At 47.4% G+C, this 20,666-nt stretch overlaps 2 protein-coding genes across 5 annotated transcripts in view; one reads left to right on the top strand and one right to left on the bottom strand.

The window, feature by feature from the left end:
- Pcyt1a (phosphate cytidylyltransferase 1A, choline) overlaps positions 1–5,159 on the top strand; it is a 43,710-nt gene extending 38,551 nt beyond the window's left edge. For 3 of the 4 annotated variants that reach the window (XM_008768694.4, XM_006248444.5, XM_039087919.2), the window contains exons 8-9: positions 30–218; positions 1,487–5,159. In XM_008768694.4, the coding sequence (XP_008766916.1) occupies positions 30–218; positions 1,487–1,693 (396 nt within the window). In that variant the 3' untranslated portion in view covers positions 1,694–5,159. The remainder of the gene's footprint in view (positions 1–29; positions 219–1,486) is intronic. The other variant, NM_078622.2, reaches the window with a different exon arrangement.
- Positions 5,160–5,533: 374 nt separating this feature from the next.
- Slc51a (solute carrier family 51 member A) lies at positions 5,534–19,932 on the bottom strand. Its single transcript, NM_001107087.1, is given in 9 exon segments — positions 5,534–5,898; positions 6,375–6,480; positions 7,173–7,319; positions 7,554–7,665; positions 8,293–8,451; positions 8,712–8,785; positions 9,686–9,840; positions 18,424–18,518; positions 19,543–19,932. Coding segments are annotated over 9 exon segments (1,023 nt in total). The 5' UTR covers positions 19,581–19,932; the 3' UTR covers positions 5,534–5,761.
- Between the last annotated feature and the right edge of the window lie 734 nt (positions 19,933–20,666).

Genomic DNA, 20,666 nt, shown 5'->3' with positions numbered 1-20,666 from the left:
TCTTAAAAACCACTTGTTTCTTGTTCTAGGAAAAGAAATACCACTTGCAAGAACGAGTTGATAAGGTAAAGAAGAAAGTGAAAGATGTGGAGGAAAAGTCAAAAGAATTTGTGCAGAAAGTGGAGGAGAAGAGCATCGACCTCATCCAGAAGTGGGAGGAGAAGTCCCGAGAGTTCATTGGAAGTTTCCTGGAAATGTTTGGTCCAGAAGGAGCGCTGGTGGGAGCCTTTCTTCCTGACACTTGAGGGAATACCAGGGAAGGGGGCTGCTTTTCTCTTCTTTTGCTGTTTCTGTTGTACTGGCGATTGAACCCAGGCAGAGTACACATGCTAGCAAGCACTCTGCCACTGAGCTACAACCTCAGCCCTATGTTGGTTGGTTGATTTGTTTATTATTTTTTGAGACTAGAACTCACTAGGTAGCCTTGGTTGACTTGACACTTGCAGTGTAGACCAGGCTGGCTTAGAACTCAACACTGATCTGCCTGCCTCTGTCTCCCAACTGCAGGGATTAATGGTGTGTGCTACCACACCAGGCTTATTTATTTATTATTTGAGACAGGATCTCCTTGAGGCCTAGACTGGCCTAGAGCTACCCATGTGGCCCAGGCTGGCCTTGAACTTGTGATACTAATAGCTTCAGCCTCCAGTCAATATACAAGTGAATTTAAGAGAATCACAATGCTGTGGAGTAGAAAGAAATAGAGAATCTTTGCGCAGAAAGGACCATCAAAATTAAGAAGTTATCTAATATAGTTACATATCTTCTAGTAATTTTGTCAGCTGTTTTATCAGCCTTGACAACCTCTATGTTTTGGGTTTATATTGAAGAGAAGGAAGATGGATAACAGATAGAAAACTTCCTCTCTATGAAGATCCACTACGTGTTCCCCAGTGAGGGGATCTGTCCTGAGGAGTAGCACAGCGTTCTCAAACCAAATAAAGAATTCCGGTTGGGGATTTGGCTCAGTGGTAGAGCGCTTACCTAGGAAGCGCAAGGTCCTGGGTTCGGTCCCCAGCCCCCGGAAAAAAAAAAAAAAAAAAAAGAAGAGAGCAGTGAAAAAAAGGGGTTGGGGATTTAGCTCAGTGGTAAGGCCCTGGGTTCGGTCCCCAGCCCCGGAAAAAAAAAAAAAAAAAGAATTCCACTAGTGAGCCTTGGTTTTTGCTGGAGTTTGGACTGCACACTAGCCCTTGGATGCCTCTGACGGAAGTCAAGGCTAGGCTGGCTGCAGTGAGCAGGTGGAGAATGCCTAGGACTACAGTTATGCCCTCCTGTCTTCTGGAGTCACGGTTAGCACAGTAGGGGCTAGGGAAACAAGTCAGTGGCAGGGTGTTTGAGATTAGTATGCTTGAGACCATAGTTTTGATGCCAGCAATGAGGAACAGTTGCCGGGAGAGCCATAGAAATTTGAGGTTTCAGAGGCTCCAGTAGTGACACATGCGGTCTGTAGGTATCTTCTAACTCTTCCTTTTGGTCTCCTCCCCAGAAGCACATGCTGAAAGAGGGAAAAGGTCGGATGCTGCAGGCCATCAGTCCCAAGCAGAGTCCCAGCAGCAGCCCTACTCATGAGCGCTCCCCCTCCCCCTCCTTTCGGTGGCCCTTCTCTGGCAAGACTTCCCCATCTTCCTCCCCAGCAAGTCTCTCTAGGTGCAAGGCTGTGACCTGTGACATCAGCGAGGATGAAGAGGACTAACTTTTCATCCCTGTTCCCTCTCTCTCCCCCTGCCCGTCACCTCCAGAAGCTCTGTCGAATTCCATTTTGTGATCCCAACACTAAACCTAAGGACATCTACAAAGAACAGACAAACGGGGCAAGAGGACCTGGGAACGGGGGAACCAAAACAGCCCATGCCCTGCCTGAGACATTCTCAGCCACACCACGGAGGCTGCCCACACCTTAGAAGCCTGCTCTGCATCCATCTTTCCTCCCCAGAACGTTGCTTTACTGTTTATTGCTCATGTAATCTTGACAGGGAGATTGTCATTTACATCATTTCTTTTAAAAAGTAGTCTTTCAAATATAGTAAGTACAACTAATTTTTTGCCCCTGAGGAGTGGGCAGAAGAAGGAGGCGTGGAGTGCCCAGAGGCCTTTCTTCCTGAACACTAGTGCTTGCCTTCTGCTCCGAAGCAAAGCGGCTTGCCAGGTCCTTCAAACAGGGAGCCATGCTGCTGGGTAATTTGGGGAGAGTATCGTAATTTTAATGTCCCTAAAAAAATCTCAAAGCCGTATTAGCTCCAGATTCCCTGAGTGTCCTGCCGGCCCATGTGTCAGCGTGGCTGTGGGGGGAAGAGCTGTGAGCCTGACTTTTCTTACTCCCAGAGGAGTTTCTTGTCGGACCCAATGGGGTCCATGAAGACACTGATGGGGATGGACCCAAACCACAGAGCATCAGATGCAGTTTTTCCACTGTGTTCATCTTCTCAGCAAATCCTGTTGCCCAGTTATTCGGGAGCTCTTGCCAATCTCTTTCCTGCATCCTTCCTGTGAAGGAAGGGACACAGGGCTACTGTGACTGGAGAGAGGAGTGGGAGAAAGTCAGTCCGGCTCAAGAGCAGTTGGGGTTGAGTTCTGCTGAGCTCACGTCCCTCCCTGCAGCTGCCCTCTCAGCACGTCCGGCTTATACAAAGGATACTTTGTAAATGTTTGCAGCTTGCACTTGACCCGTCCTGGATCCATGCTGCTTATTGCAGTAGTCAGCACTTAGACTTTCACAGAGCACACAGGCAAAAGCACCTGGAAACACTCTCCTCAACCTCTGACCATCTTAGAATGTCCTTGGGTCAAATGAGTACCACATGGAGTCTTTGCTCCGAGAGCTGCACCTAGCAGGGATTTCCTCCAGTCCACCTCCAGAAGCAACAGGCACGGGTTAAAACTGCTAGCACACAGAGGTCATGCCCTCTTGCCTGCCTGTGGCTGGTGGCCCCAAGAGGAAACAAGTTGACTTTGAAATCAGAGAGTACTGACTCTCGGCACTTACTGTTGGGCAGGAGCCGGTGTTTCCGGCCCCTGGCACCCCATATCACTACATGGCCCAGCAAGCTCATGGCCATCAGTTATCCTGTAGCTGGATGTAGGGTAAAGTTGTTTATGTCCAGGGCCTACTAGTTGTCACTCATAAATACCCCTCGTGGGGGTGGAGCTTTGTGTTTTCAGCAAAGAAAACATTTTCTTTTTCCTCGTACCTCCTCACTGGTCCGTGCTGGGACTGTGAGCATTGTTCAGTCCTCCCTAGACACACGCTAGTGGAATCTGTGCTACTGCCTAAGGGTCTGAGGCTAGCACCACACAGTGCCTGCAGAACAGGACTACCTAGGCTTCTAAACTATCTCCCAGGCAAAGCTGAGCAGAGGAGAGGGGCAAAGAGGCACCCCCTGGTGTCCCAGTGGCCTGTGGAAACGCCATTGCTAACTCCTCATGAAGCATTGCTTTCTCTCAGACCTGATCCAGATGGCCTTGGCCTGGGATCCTTTCTCTGAACCTGTTGAAATTAGTCTTTTCTCACATTATGTACTGCGGAATGGCTCATTTTAACTTTTCTACTTTAGTCTTCTCTTTGGGGATCCGTTTCTCTCTGCCTTATTCTCCCAGGTATACAGAGGTGGTGATGTCACTGCTGGCGCTCACCTGCTTGTTCTCTCAGTGCGTGTCACTCAGGTGTGGCCTGTGGAAATGCAAAGGGAGCCATTCATGTTCGACTTTCCTCCATGTAGTCACTCAAGTAGACAGTCCCAGACATCAGAGCGTCTATGCTGACTCCCTGCTAGGACTAGCCGATGCTCAATACTCACCCGTTACTGTCTCCTAACACTCAGACAGTTTAGACATAAGCAAAGGCATTGGGGGTGTGGCTGCATGTATGTATGTGAGGGTCAGTGTGCTCCTTGGTGCTAGAAAAAGGTACTGTTGAGATGGTGCACCATGTGGGTAAGCTGTGTAACGCTCGATCTGTGATTCAGTCTGTCTAAGAAAGCAGCATGGAAGGGCCGGGGGAACCGTAAGTTGTTTGGCCTCACAGCCTCTATACCATATGAGGAGGCTGAAGACAGGAGCCCTGTGCCTGGGGTTGAGGAGGAGCCAGTGCAGCAGTTAACCTTGGCACGGGCTGAACAGGAAGTTTGCTTATTCGTATACTGGGCCGGAGACTGAAAACCGAGGCTGCCACTTAGAGAAAGTAGAGTTGGGTCACCAGTGCTGCTCCTGGGGCTAAGCCAGAGACCCTCACGTGAGGAACGGGGGAGTTGAGGGCAAAAATCCTGATGAGAAAGATTGAGAGACCTTTTCTGGTCACTCTCCTCAGCAGCACCTCAGTTATTCTTGGGGCTGCACATCTGAGCAGCTATCTAGGACGCCCTTCCATAGTGGCTCCTCCAACTGCTTTGTCACTGTCTCCAGCCGTCTTCACTTGTGTAACTCACATTCTGGGGCCTGTTGTCTTTGAGATCTGTTCCTTATCAACTTTTCAATCCTTTCCCAAGTCCGTTCTGTTTCTTGCTTTGGTTTAATTCCCCAAGCCATACCTTCTAGATTTCTGTCAGCATAGATGCGCCGAAATTGAACCCGCACGGTTCAAAGAAAGCTTCCTCAACAATGTTTTAAGACTAATGGTATTTTTTTTAAGCATACCAGTATAAGTATTTTTAAAGGTATTTTTCAAAGTCATAACAATGATTGTTTTATCTCACAGAATAGACTATCATGGGATAAAGAATGGTCCCTAGCTTCTATTTTTCAAAATAAGTAGGACATGTTCTTGGACTTAAACTATTAAAAGTTAACTCTCCTAAAAGAAAAAAGAAATATATTCAGCTTGCCAGAACTTTTTGTTGGCATGAGATTGGGGAAGAGAACAGGAATGCCAGGATTAACATTCGGACGGCCCCAGCTGGGTCTCACTAGGTTTGACGTGAGCACCTTCCACTCCATTGGAGAAACTGGCTATTCTGAACAGTTAGTTGGTTGGTCGGGCGTTTAGCTTTGAGGCTCCTGAACAGAAAACACTGTTGGAAAGAGTCACCCATGACATCACCAGCGTCAGTGGGGAGTTAGCCTCTGAGTTCAGTGTATCACGTTACTGTCTAATGCTTTGTGCAGAATTATTTTGGCTTTTGTCATTTAGCCAAATAAAGGCCACGCGTTTTTGCCTGGTGTTTCAATTTCCTGTAGTTTTGACCAGACATACACATATGTGTGGTATTGGGGGCTTTTATTTGTATTCTCAGTTCCTTTGATTTTGTGTCCTAATTTTCTGTTCTCAATCCTTACTGAAAACTCAAAAGGTCTGGCACAAAGGGACCTCAGACCTCCCGAAAGCCAACTGAAACTCCTAAGGAAAGAAGGGGTTCCAGTGCAGAGCCTAGCGTGGGGAAGCTGGGCTGGTGCCATTGTGCCTGGCTAAGGTCTATTCCCATTCTCATATCAGATAAGCCATACATCAACTATGTCCTCTTCTCCCCTTTATTCTGCTGTGCAGAAGCTCAGGGTGACTTTCGACACATTCGGGTTTAATAGTGACACCAACAGAAGCAGTGTATTTTGTGCAAGCATCTCTGCTTTCACCATTTATTACAAAACTTTCCTGAGAAAGACTCAAAACAGGTTCCGTCTACTGCACTTTACCCTCATTCCTATAGTCCCATGACGGCTGCCAGCCTGCCCTGTCAGTGGGAGCCTTAACCACTGATAAGGCTCAGGGACAGAGGAAATCCACGCTCTTCCGAGGAGTGCAGTGACTCTTCCATAGTCCAAGCCGCTCTTGTCAGGCTTTGAGCGTTGAGTCCAGGTCTGGCGGTAAACAAGCCTCATACCCAACCTTGTTATCTTTCTTTCGATAGTACATGCGTGTCAGCACTGTCAACAGGAAGGTCTCCAGGATGAGCATGTGACAGTTCATCACTGCAATGCGGGGTGGAACATAACAAGTTATACTGTGTCACAGAGGAGGAATCCACAGCAGCCTTAGGAAGCAAGCTGAAAGACTCCAGTTTACCTCCAAACCAGGACCTAGGGATACTAAACTGTTGTGTGGAGCAAGGCAGGTCAATTATAGCCAGAACTTGGCTCTGGCTTCTGTGATCTGAGACCAGTCCATGTGTTTCCTTGCCATAGTCTGCTTCATAACCATACCCAGACCTGTCCCAAGATGAGAAGTGAACTTCCTGGTTTGGTCCTTACTCAAGCTGGGGACGTTGAGGTTCTCTGATCAGAGAAGAAAGAGTAGTAGTCTCAGCCTCCCTCTGCCTCATTTCTTGGATCCTTCCTGAATATTCTGAGCAGACATCAGACTAGCCCAACTTCTGGTCCAAGCTCCTTTTCCCCCTGATCTGCTCCCAGTCTCACCCATAAGACAGAAAGGAGCCCTACGTGCTTACCTTGGGACCTGATTTTAGAAGAATAGGGAGGTGAGCAAGCGATCTGCCCGCTGTTAGCCAAGATGGAGAAAATGGAGGGCTGCAGGGCGGTCAGGATGACAAGCACCTGCAGAGTAGAAGAGACGGGAGAGGGGCTGACACTTGCCATTCCTGGTCCTGAGGTCAGTGCAGACTAGGCATACCATTACATATGTTAGTGGGGTTAATAGAGGACTGAGTTAATGGAGGACTAAGACTTAAGCTTAATTGAAAATTGGTGCATCTTTGGGCAAATTATAATTCTGTTTCTGCCTCATATTCATTAGGATTGCTCTTTTAAAAAATCAGCTTGTCTCCCTCTCTCTTTCATGGCCACCATCAGATACCCAGCAGCATCTAGCACATAAAATAGAGATGGATTTATGGATGAGGTCATGTGATGATGGAGGCAAAGATCGGAGAGAGACAGAAGACGACCAAGGAAGGACCACTATGGATTGCTGGCCAATTCCAGAGAGGAAGTAGCAAGCTGGGTTCTTCCAGGCAGGTTCCAGAGAGATTACAGCCCTGCCTGCATTTTGATTTTGGGTTTTCAGATTCTAGATCTGTGCAACAATAAATATACTTCCGTTGCTTTAAGCCTGGTTGGTGGCACTGTGGTACTGAAAGGCAAACAATAAAGGTAAAATGGAAGGGGTGGAGATAATGTTCCAAATCACCCAGGAGACCCACAGGTTAAGACTGTTGGATCTGCCTTTGCCTCTAGTGGTTCTAACCCCAGTCATTTGTTGGCCAACACCATTTCTGGCAGGTAGTTACCTGGAACAGAGCAAACTTGGATCCCATATTCTGTTCACCCAGGTGCAACTTGGCTTGACGGAAAAGGATGGCCAGGGACCAGAGAGCCAAAAGGGTGGACACAGCAAGGAAATTGCTGATCCAGAGAGCTGCGCTCTTCTCAGAAATCTGGTGGCAGGTCAGAAAGCAGTCAGGAGGACAAATGGTTTCTGTCTTCCCTCTTTCACGTGGAGAAAGCTGATATGAAAGCCCCAAAGCCTGGACTTCATCTCTTCCCACCATATTCTCTGGGCGGCTACTCTTCTCTGGCCACCCAGCCCTTGTCCCTGTGTTGCTAGAGCTCAAATATTATTACAGAACCTAAAGGTAAGTGTTAGACTTTGCTGCTGACTTCTGGCTTACTTCTGCTGGGTCATAGATGCCATCAGGAATGAGAAACAGGCCCACTATGCTCATCACTATCTTGAAGAAGGCATACTGGAAAGGGCCCAACATGAGCAACTGTAGCTTCTTCCTGAGGAAGAGAATGGATCCATAAACCACACACCCAAAGGAAGCTTAGTCCCTGCACCCAGATCCTGGGCTAAGACTGGACTCCCATCATGACCAAAAATGTCTTGTAGATGAAGGCAAGGTAGAGAATGTTGGGAGCCCTAGGAATGCCCCTTGCCTCCAATGATGCCCCTTGTGAGCAGGAACCCCAAGTATTGACTTCAAGTTCATTACTCAAAGTAGGCAGAGGGGCAAGCAAGCACCCAAAGTTTTCTCTTTGCCACTAGAGTGTGCAGTGCAAGGTGGGCATGATAGGACACACCTTTACGTCCAGCACTCACAGGTCAGCCAGGTCTACAACGTTCCATGACAGCCAAAGCTGCATAGTAGAGACAACTGGTCTCAAAAAACAAACAATAAAAACCAATAAAGTAAGTGAATAAACAGGGCAGTGAGCTGAGACTTAAGAATTCTTCCTCCTTTCCCCTCTCTCCTAGGGCTTGAACCCCATGTTTGGGGTTCCTGGCTGTGGGTGCCTACCATTATTGTTGGTTTTGCCCTATACAGGCCTAATTCCAAGAGCCTTGAACTGGGGTTACAGAGCCTCTTGACTCATTTGTCCCTCTGGGATGCTCCTCTCCTCCCTTACCTGGTAAGTATGAGGGGTGGGCAGCAGGGACAGCAGCAGCAGCAGGGACCTGTGTGCACCCTCATTGGGGTGTCCTTCAGTGTCCTTAGTACTGCTTCCTTCCCACCAAAGCCTTCCACCATGACCATCATCAGCAGGTAAAAGCATACGGCATAAAACCTGGGGAGAAAAACAGGATTACAAGTTCGTGCGTGGGAGCACCCTGGCTGCTAAAGAGGAAGGTTTCAGGGAGAGGCGGGGCTCACTGAGGGAAAGCCCAGATTGAGCGCAAGCAGAATCCAAGAGCCTCATATTAAGATAGGTTAGCAAGAGCTAGACTCCTATCAATGGGGCTTAAAGACATGGACTCTGGAGGCTTGGTAGTCAGAAAGGAACCCCAAAGTGAATCCCTAGTGGTAGGGGTGGGGCCAGACACTCACGAGGTTATGGCCATTTCCACAAGTGTGAGGGCACGTGGGATCCAGAGACCAAAGCAGCAGAACACAGACACCACCTGTTTGCAGAAGAGCAGGATGCAGGTTAAGGCAGGGGCAAGGCGATCTAAGCGTTTTGTAGCAAGAGCTCAAAGAAGCCAGACCTGCGTATCGAAGGCCCAGAGCCTTCCACTTGTTAGCTGCTGGGTCGGTGGTGGAGCAAGAACAGGGCCCTGGGCTCTGCATCCGGGGCCAACAAAAAGAACCAGGACTCAGATGGCTCAGCATGTGAAGGTGCTGCCCAGGAAAACCTGTCAGCCCCAGTTCAGTCCCCAGAAACCATAGTGGAACAAGAGAACTGATGCCACAAATTTGTCTTCTGACCTGTACATGGGAACTGTAGAGCACATGCTCCTCCGTCATGGGCACACACACACACACACACACACACACACACACACACTACTACCACTACCATAATAGAAATAATAATAATAATAATAATAATAATAATAATAATGCATTTTTAAAAGAAACAAAAGATTCCAACAGGAAAATAAATCCAAGTCCCATGCAATGCTGCACAGGTAACTTTAAAAGGACTTAGAGCTGCCAGAGTTGTAGCTCAGTGACAGAGTGTTCAGTGCAAACAACAGGAATGAAGCAAAAAAGCAGGCCCACAGCAAAAGGGCAGCATTGAGTATGACCCAGAGGAAACAAATGTCTGTGTATTGGAAGGCAGCCTGCTTTAAACAGCAGTCATAGCAAAGGGAAAAAGAAAGACATCTCTTGGTACCCGGTGGACTGCTGCCTCTACACCCACTGGCTGGCCTTGCAAACAGGTGGGGATCAGCTCACATTACCAGTGCCGCATGGTCCTGGCACACAGCTCTGTTCTGGAGCAAATGAGCTTAGGAGAACTCTCAAGACAGCCTGCCCTGTCTCCAGTCCCTCTTCAGTCCCCGTGCCAGCATCCTTACCGTGGGCGCAGAGCTACTCCAGATCAGAGTCCTCTTCTTGATGGGGCAAAGGGTGTTCTTGTATAGGTAAATAGCATCCTCCAGAAAAATGGCAACTGATCCAATGGTAAAAAAGGTCAAGATGATGGTGAGGGCAATTTCCACTGAGCCCAATTCTAGAGGAGAAGGGAAGTAGATGCCAATGAATTGGAGGGCAGATGCTATTCCAGGAATGCCTACCAGTTGTTAAACACCAAATAAAGTCGAGGATGAATGGTGTGTGTGAATGTGTGTTTTGAGACAGGATCTCGCTGAGTACCCCTGGCTAGCCTGGAACTGGAACTCAATATGTAGAGCAGGCTAGACTTGAACTCACAGATACCCTTCTGCCTCTGGCTCCCAAGTATGGGGATTAAAAGTATGTTCCATCATGCCTGGCCCTACAGAGATTCTATATGTTTAGAAATATTGTAGAAATAGTAAATATCATCCTGAGTGAGGTAACCCAGACCCAGAAAGACAAACATGGCATATACTCACCTATAAATAGATATTAGCTGCATAGTAAACAACAATAACTTACAATCTATAGACCCAAAGAAGCTAAGTAACATGAGGACCCAAGGGAAAGAAACGTGAATCTAGGTACTTGATAATAGAAGAAAGAACAGCTGAACAGCCCACCAGGGCCCCTGCTTCAGCCGTGGAGGTAAGTAATATGAAAGTATAGAAGGATGTAAGGAATCTCACTGATACAGTGTATATATATAAAATATAATATATAATATATATTAATTAGCTGGGACCTCATGAAACTGAAAAGCTTCTGTAAAGCAAAGGACACTGTCAGTAGGACAAAACAGCAGCCTACAGAGTGGAAAAAGATCATCAACCCTACATATGACAGAGGGCTAATATACAAAATGTATAAAGAACTTAAGAATCTAGACATCAGGGCTAGAGCTATGGCTCAGTGGTTAGAGCTCTAACTGCTCCTCCAGAGGTCGTGAGTTCAATTCTCAGCAACCACATGGTGGCTCACAACCATCTGTAATGAGATCTGGTGCCCCCTTCTGTTGTATCTGAAGACAGCTACAGTGTACTTATATATAATAAATAAATCTTTAAAAAAAGAATTAGACATAAAAAATTAAATTACACAATTAAAAAAACAGGGTACAGATCTAAACAGAATTCTATCAGAGAAATGTCTAATGGCTGAGGAGCACTTAAAGAAATGTTCGGGCTGGAGAGATGGCTCAGTGGTTAAGAGCACTGACTGCTCTTCCAGAGGTCCTGAGTTCAATTCCCAGCAACCACATGGTGGCTCACAACCATCTGTAATGAGATCTGGTGCCTTCTTCTGGCCTGCAGTCACATATGCAGGCAGAATGCTGTACATAAAATAAAATTAAAAAAAAAAGAAATATTCAACATTCTTAGCCATCAGAGAAATGCAAACCAAAATGCCTCTGGGAGTCCATCGTACACACATCAGAATGACTAAAATCAAAAACTAAAGGGACAGCTCAAGATGGCAAAGATGTGGAGCAAGGGGAACACTCCTCCATTGCTGGTGGGAGAACTTGTACAACCACTCAGGAAATCAATCTGGCAGATTCTCAGAAAATTAATTTACCACAAGACCCAGCAATCCCATACCTGGGCATATACCCAAGGCACAAGGACACTTGCTCAACTATGTTTATAGAAGCTTTATTGGGGGGTTGGGGATTTAGCTCAGTGGTAGTGGGTTCGGTCCCCAGTTCTGAAAAAAAGAAAAAAGAAGAAAAAGAAAAAAAAAGGAAACTTTATTGGTAATAGCCACAAACTGGAAACAACCTAGATGTCCCTCAACGAAAGAATGGATAAAGAAAAATGTGGTACATTTACACAATGGAATATTGCTCAGTTGTTAAAAACAATGACGTCATGAAATTTGCAGGCAAATGGATGGAACTAGAAAAGATGATGATCCATGAGGTAACCCAGACCCAGAAAGACAAACATGGTATGTACCCATTTAAAGATGGATATTAACCATAAAGTAAATGCTAACAATGCGAACAATTCATAGACCCAAAGAGGCTGAGTAACAAAGAGGACTCAAACGCATGAAGCTCATTGAGAAGGGGAAATAGAATAGACATCGTGGGTGGACAGGAGGAGGAGACTGAAGGGGGATGTGGGTAGGGATGGGGATAGGAAGGACTTGGTGTGGGGAGGATAGAGGAGAGCACTAGAACAAACAACTGGAACCAGCAAGGCAGTGGGGTGGAGCATCTCCGGGACTAGCTATAAACCTAGGGTGATGGAAACTCTCAGGAATCTATGAGGGTAACCTCAGATAAGACTCCTAGCAGTGGGAGATATGCAGCCTGAACCAGCCATCTACTATGACCAAGCAGGATCTCCAGTAGAGGGATTGGGACACCAACCCAGCCACAAATCCTTCAACCTACAGCTTTTCCTGCCAACAAGATGTGCTGAGGTAATGATGGTGCAGAACCTGTGTGAGTGGCCAACCAATGATCAGTCCAGCTTGTGAGTTCCCTGCCCCGGTTTATGACATTCTGCTATACTTGGCAGAGAGGAGCCTAGCATAACTATCATGGGAGAGGCTTCACCCAGCAGCTGATATAAGCAGATCCAGAGACCCATAGCCAAACATTAGGCGGAGCTTGGGTGGGGAAACTTGTGAAAGAGAGAGAGAAAGGATTGTAAGATCCACGGTGGGTCAAGGACACCACAAGAAAACCCACAGAATCAACTAACCTGGGCCCACAGGGGCTCACAGACTGAACCACCAACCAGGGATCTTGCATGAGACTGACCCAGTTCCTCTCCACATGTGTAACAGCTGTGGTCTTCATGTGGGACTCTGAACACCCATCAAGAGCAGAAGCTGTCTCTGACTCTGTTGCCTGCCTTTGGGACCTTTTCCCCTGACCCGGCTGCTTGGACTAACCTCAACAAGACATGTGTCTAGTCTTACTGAAACTCAATATGCTAAGGCTGCTTGATAGCCATCGGAGGCCTCCCCTTTTCTGAAGAGAAAGGGAAAAGGAGTGGATGGAGGGGCAGTTAGGGGAGGGGGAGGACTGGGAGGAGAGGGGGAGGGGAAACTGCAGTCAGGATGTAAAATAAATAACATAATTGATTAAAAATTAAAATATATATGAACAACAATGCCAAGCAACCAGAGCTTCCAGGGACTAAGCCACTACCTAAAGACTATACATGGACTGACCCTGGACTCTGACCTCATAGGTAGCAATGAATATCCTAGTAAGAGCACCAGTGGAAGGGGAAGCCCTGGGTCCTGCTAAGACTGAACCCCCAGTGAACGTGATTGTTGGGGGGAGGGCGGCAATGGGGGGAGGATGGGGAGGGGAACACCCATAAAGAAGGGGAGGGGGATGGGTTAGGGGGATGTTTGCCTGGAAACCGGGAAAGGGAATAACACTCGAAATGTAAATAAGAAATACTCAAGTTAATAAAAAAAAAGAAAAAGAAAGAAAGAAAATTAAAATATAGGGGCTGGAGAGATGACTCAGTGGTTAAGAGCACTGACTGCTCTTCCAGAGGTCCTGAGTTCAATTCCCAGCAACCACATGGTGGCTCACAACCATCTGTAAATGGGATCCAATGCCCTCTTCTTGTGTGTATGAAGACAGCTACAATGTGCTTGTATAAATAAAATAAATAAAAAAAAGAGCTGAGAGTTTTTAAAAAATTAAAATATAGATATACAATGCTGGAGCCCAAATTCAGGACTCATATGCTAGCAAATGCTCTACACTGTGTCACAGACTCAGCCCTTCCTTGGTGTTCCTGTCAAGAGTGAATTGAGTCACAAAACCAAAGGTGATATGGAGAACCAACTTTATCTTTCAAATTCATGGTTTAATTTATTCATGACATATGTTTCTAACCAACATATGATAGTTTTAAAAAGTCTAGTACAGAGCTTGGCCAGCATGCATGAGGCCCTGGGTTTCAGGTCAAGCACCCTTTCTCTCCTAGAAAGATTACACGGCATTGGTAGTACACAATGGTAATCCCAGCAATAGGGATTGTTGTGAGTTCAAGGCCAGCCTGGTCTACACAGTGAGTTCCAGGGCAGCTAGAACTATACAACAAGACCCTGTCCTCAGAGTCTATACTAAATAAATAATTACAATAAAATAAATATATACAATAAGTTGTCTATATAAATGATATCTTACAAACTCAAAATGTTTTTTGGCCCAATGTTTTTTCTATAACTTTTACTACTTCATTGTGAGAAGCTGATGCTGCAAATAGCATCCGTGGGTGTGTCTCCTAGAAGCAGATAGGAAAGTTTCTCTGGCATACACCTGGAATTAGAGATGAGGACAGGAGAAGGTTGGGTTTCGTGGGTACTATATATTATATATGTATCATATATTATTCATGAATGTTACATATTATGCCAGTGTGGAGGCAGAAGCATTTAATCTCAGCACATGGAAGGCTGAGACAGGAAGATCTCTGTGAGTTTGAGGCCACCCTGGTCTACAGAGTGAGTTCCAGGACAAACCAGTGCTACACAGGGAAACCCTGTCTTGAAAAAGCAAACCAAACAAAAAGAAAAGAAAGCCCAGCTACACTCCTGTTGGCCGTGGTCCACCTCTGTCTAGCTTAGCCTGTGAATTCCTTCCTCCTGCCTTACATCTTGCTGCTTCCCAGAACACAATTCTGTCTATAGAAGTCTAGTAGATTGCGCCGTTTGCCACCCTGGCTCTGTATGCCTTTGCCTTCGTCTTTTGATATATCCCTCTGGGGTTTGTGGCCATTTCTCAAACAGTGGGATTGAATTTTTTTCAAAACAACTTGGTTTCAAGATTATTTATTTACGACACTGGAAATTGGACCTACAAATTTATCATTATGATTGGGAACAGAGAACAATTTCTTAAAGCACAAGACAGGAGCCAGTGAGCTGGTACAGCAGGTAACAAGGCTGGCCGTCCAAGCATGGAGACCTAAGCTGGACTCGATAGTGTGCATCTGGAACCTACCTCCGCAGCATTCCCACCACGAGATGGGAGACAGCTCTGCTTCTGGAATCCTCTGCTCTGCTCTGTCTGTCCTATCAGGAGACATGGGGTCTCATGCACACTAGGCTGGTGCTTTACCGCTGATCTATACTGCAGCACTCTTCTTTTTTTTTTTTTTTTTTTTTTTCCCGGAGCTGGGGACCGAACCCAGGGCCTTGTGCTTCCTAGGCAAGCGCTCTACCCCTTGCAGCTAAATCCCCAACCCCTTGCAGCACTCTTCTTAAAAGGAAAGAAACTTTTAAGACAGAATCTAAGTTGCCCAGGCTGGCCTAGAACATACGACTCTCTGGCCTCAGCCTCCTGAGTGGCTGAGATGACATACCTGCATTACTGAGCCCATGTGGGCTTCTTTTATGAAATGTTTAGCTGAATATATGAGTCCCATCCCATGATCAACCTTCTGTTTGCTAGAGGTTTGAAAATACCTTTTCCGTGTCTGTGTATTAGTTTTACTTTGTTTATGGTACCTTTTGTTGTCTATACAGCAAACAAAAAGAAAAAAAACCCGTGTTACCTCACATAGTTAATGCTTGTGACTGATATCGATTATGTTCATGATTGTTTGTGCTTTCGTGTGTGCCTGTATGTGCATGTGTGTGCAAATGTGTGTCCGTGCGTCTGTGTGTGCATGTGTGCAAGCATGTATGTGTAAGCACATGAGAGCATGTTCATGCTTGTATGGGTGCCTATGTGTGCACCTGCGTGTGTGTATGTGTTCGTGTCTGTGCAAATGTGTGTGCACTCCCATGTGCATGTGTGCATGCCTGTGTGCATGCCTGTGTGGCTGTGTGTGTACCTATGTCTACACACATGCGTGTGTGCATGTTTCCTCCTCCCTCTTGTGTGTGTGCATAAGCACGTGTGATTGTGGCAGAACATGCCAAAGTACAGGTGTGCAGCTGAGAAGACACTTTCAGGAGTCGTTCTCTCCCGGTTTGAGGCAGGGTTTCTTTTGTCCCTACTGCAGCACCTCGGCTCCAGGTTAGCTAATGGGCAAACTCCCAAGCCCATGTCCTGCCTCCCCCGCATCTTGCAGCAGAAGTGTGCCATGATCACAGATGCATGCCACCTCATTGGCACTTTTATTTTTGAAACATGGGTCCTGGGAATCAAACTCAGGTCTTCAGGCTTGGGCCACAAGCTCTCCCCCAACCCCGCTGAGGCATCTCACTGGTCTTTTCTTAAATAAGAAATTATTTGCTGTTTCTAATCATGCAGACGATTTCTATTTATTAAAAAAAAGTTTGCATTTTATGCTTATGTCCTTAATCTGTCTGAATGTATTTCCTTGGGGATAGATAGCTGCTGTCCTGTATCTCTTCCTAGGAGCATCCTTTTGTGTGGACCCCCATGAAGGTCTGGCACTGCCTTCGGACCCTCTGCTTTATCCTTTGTCTCCCCCAGGCCTCTTGCCCTTGCGACTTCATTGCTTCAACTGCCACAACCTACCACAAGCCTCCATGCTGGCAGTCCAGTTTTCCTTCTCACACCTTCCCTAAGCCACCTCGCCTCTTCTGAATCAACAATTAGGTTAGTTTAATTAAGGGGGAAAATTAACGATTATAACTGGAGTCATATCAGAAACTCTAAAACACCTGGTTATTGAAAGCTTTCGTAGTTCTAGAATAGTTCGTTTTAATCACTTAAGAAACAAAGGAGTGGGGGTTGGGGATTTAGCTCAGTGGTAGAGCGCTTGCTTAGGAAGTGCAAGGCCCTGGGTTCAGTCCCCAGCTCCAGAAAAAAAAAAAAAAAAAAAAGAAACAAAGAAGTGCCTGGGAGATGGCGGGCGGTGCACACCTTTACTCCCAGCATAGGAGGAAGGGGGAAGATTTCCGAATTCCCGGTCAGCCTGGTCTACAGAGTGAGTTTCAGGCAGCCAGGATTACATGAGAGAAATTCTGTCTCAAAAACAAGCAAAATGAGTGACTGAGTGAGTGAATGAGTAAAGAAGGAGAAGAAGATGAAGGAGGGGGAGGAGGAGGAGGAGGAAGAGGAAGAAGAAGCAGCAACAGCTGGAAGGAGTCTCCTTCCTCTTTGGGTTCCCTGCTGGTAATTGCCACTGCTCAGAACCATACTCTCCTGTCTAAATATTTACCAGGGCTGGTTGTATTTTCCATGTCTTTCTTTCCTACTGCCCTGGCTACACTGGGTCAACAACCGCTCTGTCTTCTCCCTGCCTCTCCAAGGCTCTTTCCCCCTGAGTCACTCTGATTACTGATTAATGGTCCTTGAGCACCCCATCCAGCCCTTCCCAGTCTTACAGCTCTCACTACTGGCTCTGTCTTGAGGACAAAGTACAACCCTTGGACTTGACCCCATTCAGGCCCTACCTCACCTCACCTCCCAGCCCTCTCAATTGCTTCAAGCTCCTCCACTAGTAACCTTTGACCTTGCCTGATTTAGCTTCCCAGTGTGGGGACCCCACTGGTTCATTCCATCACCACCCACACCCCAGGAATGCTCATCACCTACTCCGGTGCACTACCCAGATCTCTCCTCCTCCAGCCCCACCAGGCAGCCTGCTTGACTATGAGACCTGGGGAGTTAGCCTGCTTCCAAATCCTCCAGGGTTCTACCTGCCACAGGTCGTCACCTGCGGTGGCAAGGTGACATGAGAATTATTGTTGTGTGACACAAGGCTTCAGAGCTTGAGTACCACTGACAGTTTTGAGTTTAAGATCTGTACTATGGAAGGCTGTGCTGTGCCCTACAAGTGGTTTTGTGCCCTCCTTGCGCTCTATGTATTAGATATTAAGGATGGGCCACCTCCAGTGTAGCCACACAAACTATCTGCAGACATGCTAGACAGCTCCTGGGCTGGGGACTGACATTTGTCCCATTAGCTCTACTTTCTAAATAGGAGGTGCTTTGGGGCTAGATGTAACAGCCACCTGCTGGTACTTTCTAGAGTGACACTAGGTATCTCTGGACATCAGTGGTTGATAACGGTCTAACTCAGAGCATCTGAAACAGAACTCTCCTTAGCCCAAGAACCTGGCCACATCTGCTTTCCAGTGCACACGACCACGCCCCTTGCTTGGAAGGAATCTATTTTGGAAGGAGCCATCAAGACTCCCACATCCCAGAAACGGTTAATCGTGGTGTAGGAGACAAAATAAAACTGGCCAGAACATTTTCCCTCCTAGCACACACAATCACTTCTCTCTCAATAGTTTGGAGGCCCAAGGAATGAACTCGGTTTCACCCTGTGCCTTCCACTTTCAAAAGCAGATCCATACTGGGAAAAACAAGTTTTCAGGTTTATCCAGGTCAAGCCCACTCCTCCCAGAAGCCTCTGTAGTGCCGTGAGCTCTCTTAGGGACTATGTGCACAACCAAGGGAACTGTGAGTCTTGGGTTATTTGGTACTATCTTGAAAGTTGAGAACACAAATAAATGTCCCAGGTCTCAGTGTCACAAGTTTGAATGTGTCTTGAGACTGGGGTGAGCCTCAGGTTTGTCCCCTGGGCTAGATTTTCATGCCTCATTGCGGTCCATTGATTCCTCAAGAGAGTTGCCCTTCTCCGAGACCTTGGCTATTATGAACACAAGGCTGGCCATCCTCTCAGGTTGACCAGATGTGAACCAGCTCTCCTCAGCTCCCTCAGCTGTCCCAGCTTCCCTCTGGGGTATGAATGTCCTCCCTCCAGCTCCTCCAGGAGTTGCCCCCACTCACCTCTCAGGAGCTGGGCTGCAGTGGGAGGGTGAGAGAAGCAGGCAGGGGAGATGCTGTAATTGGTTTCCAGCAGCTCCAGAAGATCTGCTGTGTACCTGGAGAGACACGCACGGGTCTGCTCAGAAGCACGTACCTGGGGAAGGGCTGTGGCAGACTGCACAGTAGGTGTTTGGTACATCTCAGATACTCCTGAGTGCAAGGAGATAGTCCACTGTTCATCAAGACCCTGGAGAACTGGCTTAGGCTGGAATATGAAACAGGCTGCCTGTTAGCCATAGGCAGCTCCATCAGGGCAGTAGTTCAACTGGCCAGGGAGGTGAGCAAGAGAGAGTAGACTCTTAGCAGGCACGGTAACGCAAGCACTGGAGAGGGGGGCTGAGGCAGGAGGATCTTAGTTCGAGGCCAGTTTAACTGTATAATGACATGGTAAGACTGTCAGAAAAAAAGAAAAGAAAAGGGAGCGAGCGAGCGAGCGAGCGAGCGAGCGAGCGAGCGAGAGAGAGAGAGAAGAAAAGTGAAAAAGAAAAGAAAGAGGGCTGGAGAGATGGCTCAGTGGTTAAGAGCACTGACTGTTCTTGAGGTCAAGTCCCAGCAACCACATAATGGCTCATAGCCATCTGTAATGGGATCTGATGCCCTCTTCCTCTTCCAGTGTGTCTGAAGAAAGCAACAGCATACTCACACACATAAAATAAATAAATCTTTTTTTAAAAAGAAAGAAAAGGAAAGGAAAGGAAAGGAAAGGAAAGGAAAGGAAAGGAAAGGAAAGGAAAGGAAAGGAAAGGTGGTCCCACAGTACCAGGATGGGCCTGCCCTCTGTTGGTCAGGGCCTCTGTGCCTGTCTAGGAGTGCCTTCTGCAGCCCTAGCCTCTGTAATCTTCCCTGCTCATGTACAGAGGCAGTTGAGAGCCCTGAAGTGGCCACACATGACCCGGTCCCACAGTTTCCCCGAGGCCCAAGGGGACTGTCACGGGCAGTTCTCAATCTTATCTTGTTTGGAATGCTAGAAGTCAAAGCGCCCAGTGAGGGAGCCAGGGAGGCACAGGCCAGGGCTCAGGGGCTGCAGCTGCTGTTCCTTAGCAGCCGGCTCCCAGCCTAAGACCTGCCACCCTCACTTACCTGGGGTCAAGTTTTATATGAGTCCTGCCTGGCTCCATCCTTCTTTTCTCTCAGGCAGATGCTGCCGAGGACGAGGAGGGTCAGGTAGGGACAACCACTGAGGAGTGGGGAGGTTTCTGCCCGGTTCTGAGGTGCTCAGGGCCTCTTGTCCACTGCGTGAGGGCCAAGCAGTAAGTGGAGCTTCCACTTCTATTTTCTTTACCTCCTTAAGCCTCCAGTGTCAGCTTTTTATCTCAGAGTTCACCACAGAGGAATTTGATCCTCTGCTGTGCCATCTCCCAACTCCTCCCCATGGCTTAGGCGTGGTTCCTTCCACCTCTTTCAGACAAATGCCTTTGATCGCAACCTTGTTCTCAATCTACCCAACCCTTCCGACTTCACACTCCCTTAAGGAGCCTTCCAAGCTCACTGGACCCAAGGGAAAAAAAAAAGTTCCCGTCAGGCCAAGAAAAGAAGGACAAAGTCCTCACCTGGTCAATAATCCTGGGTGATCCAGAAGAAGAAGCATAGGCTCTGGTCCCTTGGAGGTGGGGAGACTCGAGGATGAGATCTTACTGGGTCTGGGTCTGTGTCTTAGCATGTGGTGGGGATGGTTGACTGAAAAGGCTGAGGAGGACCGCGTGTCTCTGTTGCTGCTGTTTTTAGACAATCTTGCTATCTAGTAGTCCTACCTGGCCTAGAACTCACTATGTAGACCACGCAGCCCTTGCCAGCTTCTGCCTCCTGCATGCTGAGATTAAAGGTGTGCATCACCATGCCTGGCTTCTAGGATTTGCTTCTTAAAAGTCAATCCAACTTGGCCTCAGAAGGGACTTAGCTACAGAGCTGGACCTGAAGACCCAGCCAAGTGGGGCTGCACAGCGTTTAAGTGTCAGAGCTTTGAGGTCAGATTTCTGAGGGCTTGGACAGGGCTTCGTTTAAAAAGCCAAACTGGGGATGGGGAGATGCCTTGGCCAGTAAGGACTCACCCTCCAAAGAAAAAGACCTGACTTTGATTCTCAGGGTCCACATAAAAATGCTAGGTTTGGGAGGGTAAGTTTGAAATCCTACAGCTGGGGAGGGGGAAATGGAAGGGTTCCTGAGGCCGGCCAGCCAGTCTAGCTGAATCAGTGAGCTCCAGGGTT

The sequence above is a fragment of the Rattus norvegicus genome, chromosome 11, assembly GCF_036323735.1.
Source record: "Rattus norvegicus strain BN/NHsdMcwi chromosome 11, GRCr8, whole genome shotgun sequence".
Lineage (NCBI taxonomy): Eukaryota > Metazoa > Chordata > Mammalia > Rodentia > Muridae > Rattus > Rattus norvegicus.
Note: the sequence above shows the minus strand (reverse complement) of the source record. Positions and strands in the feature narration are given on the sequence as shown.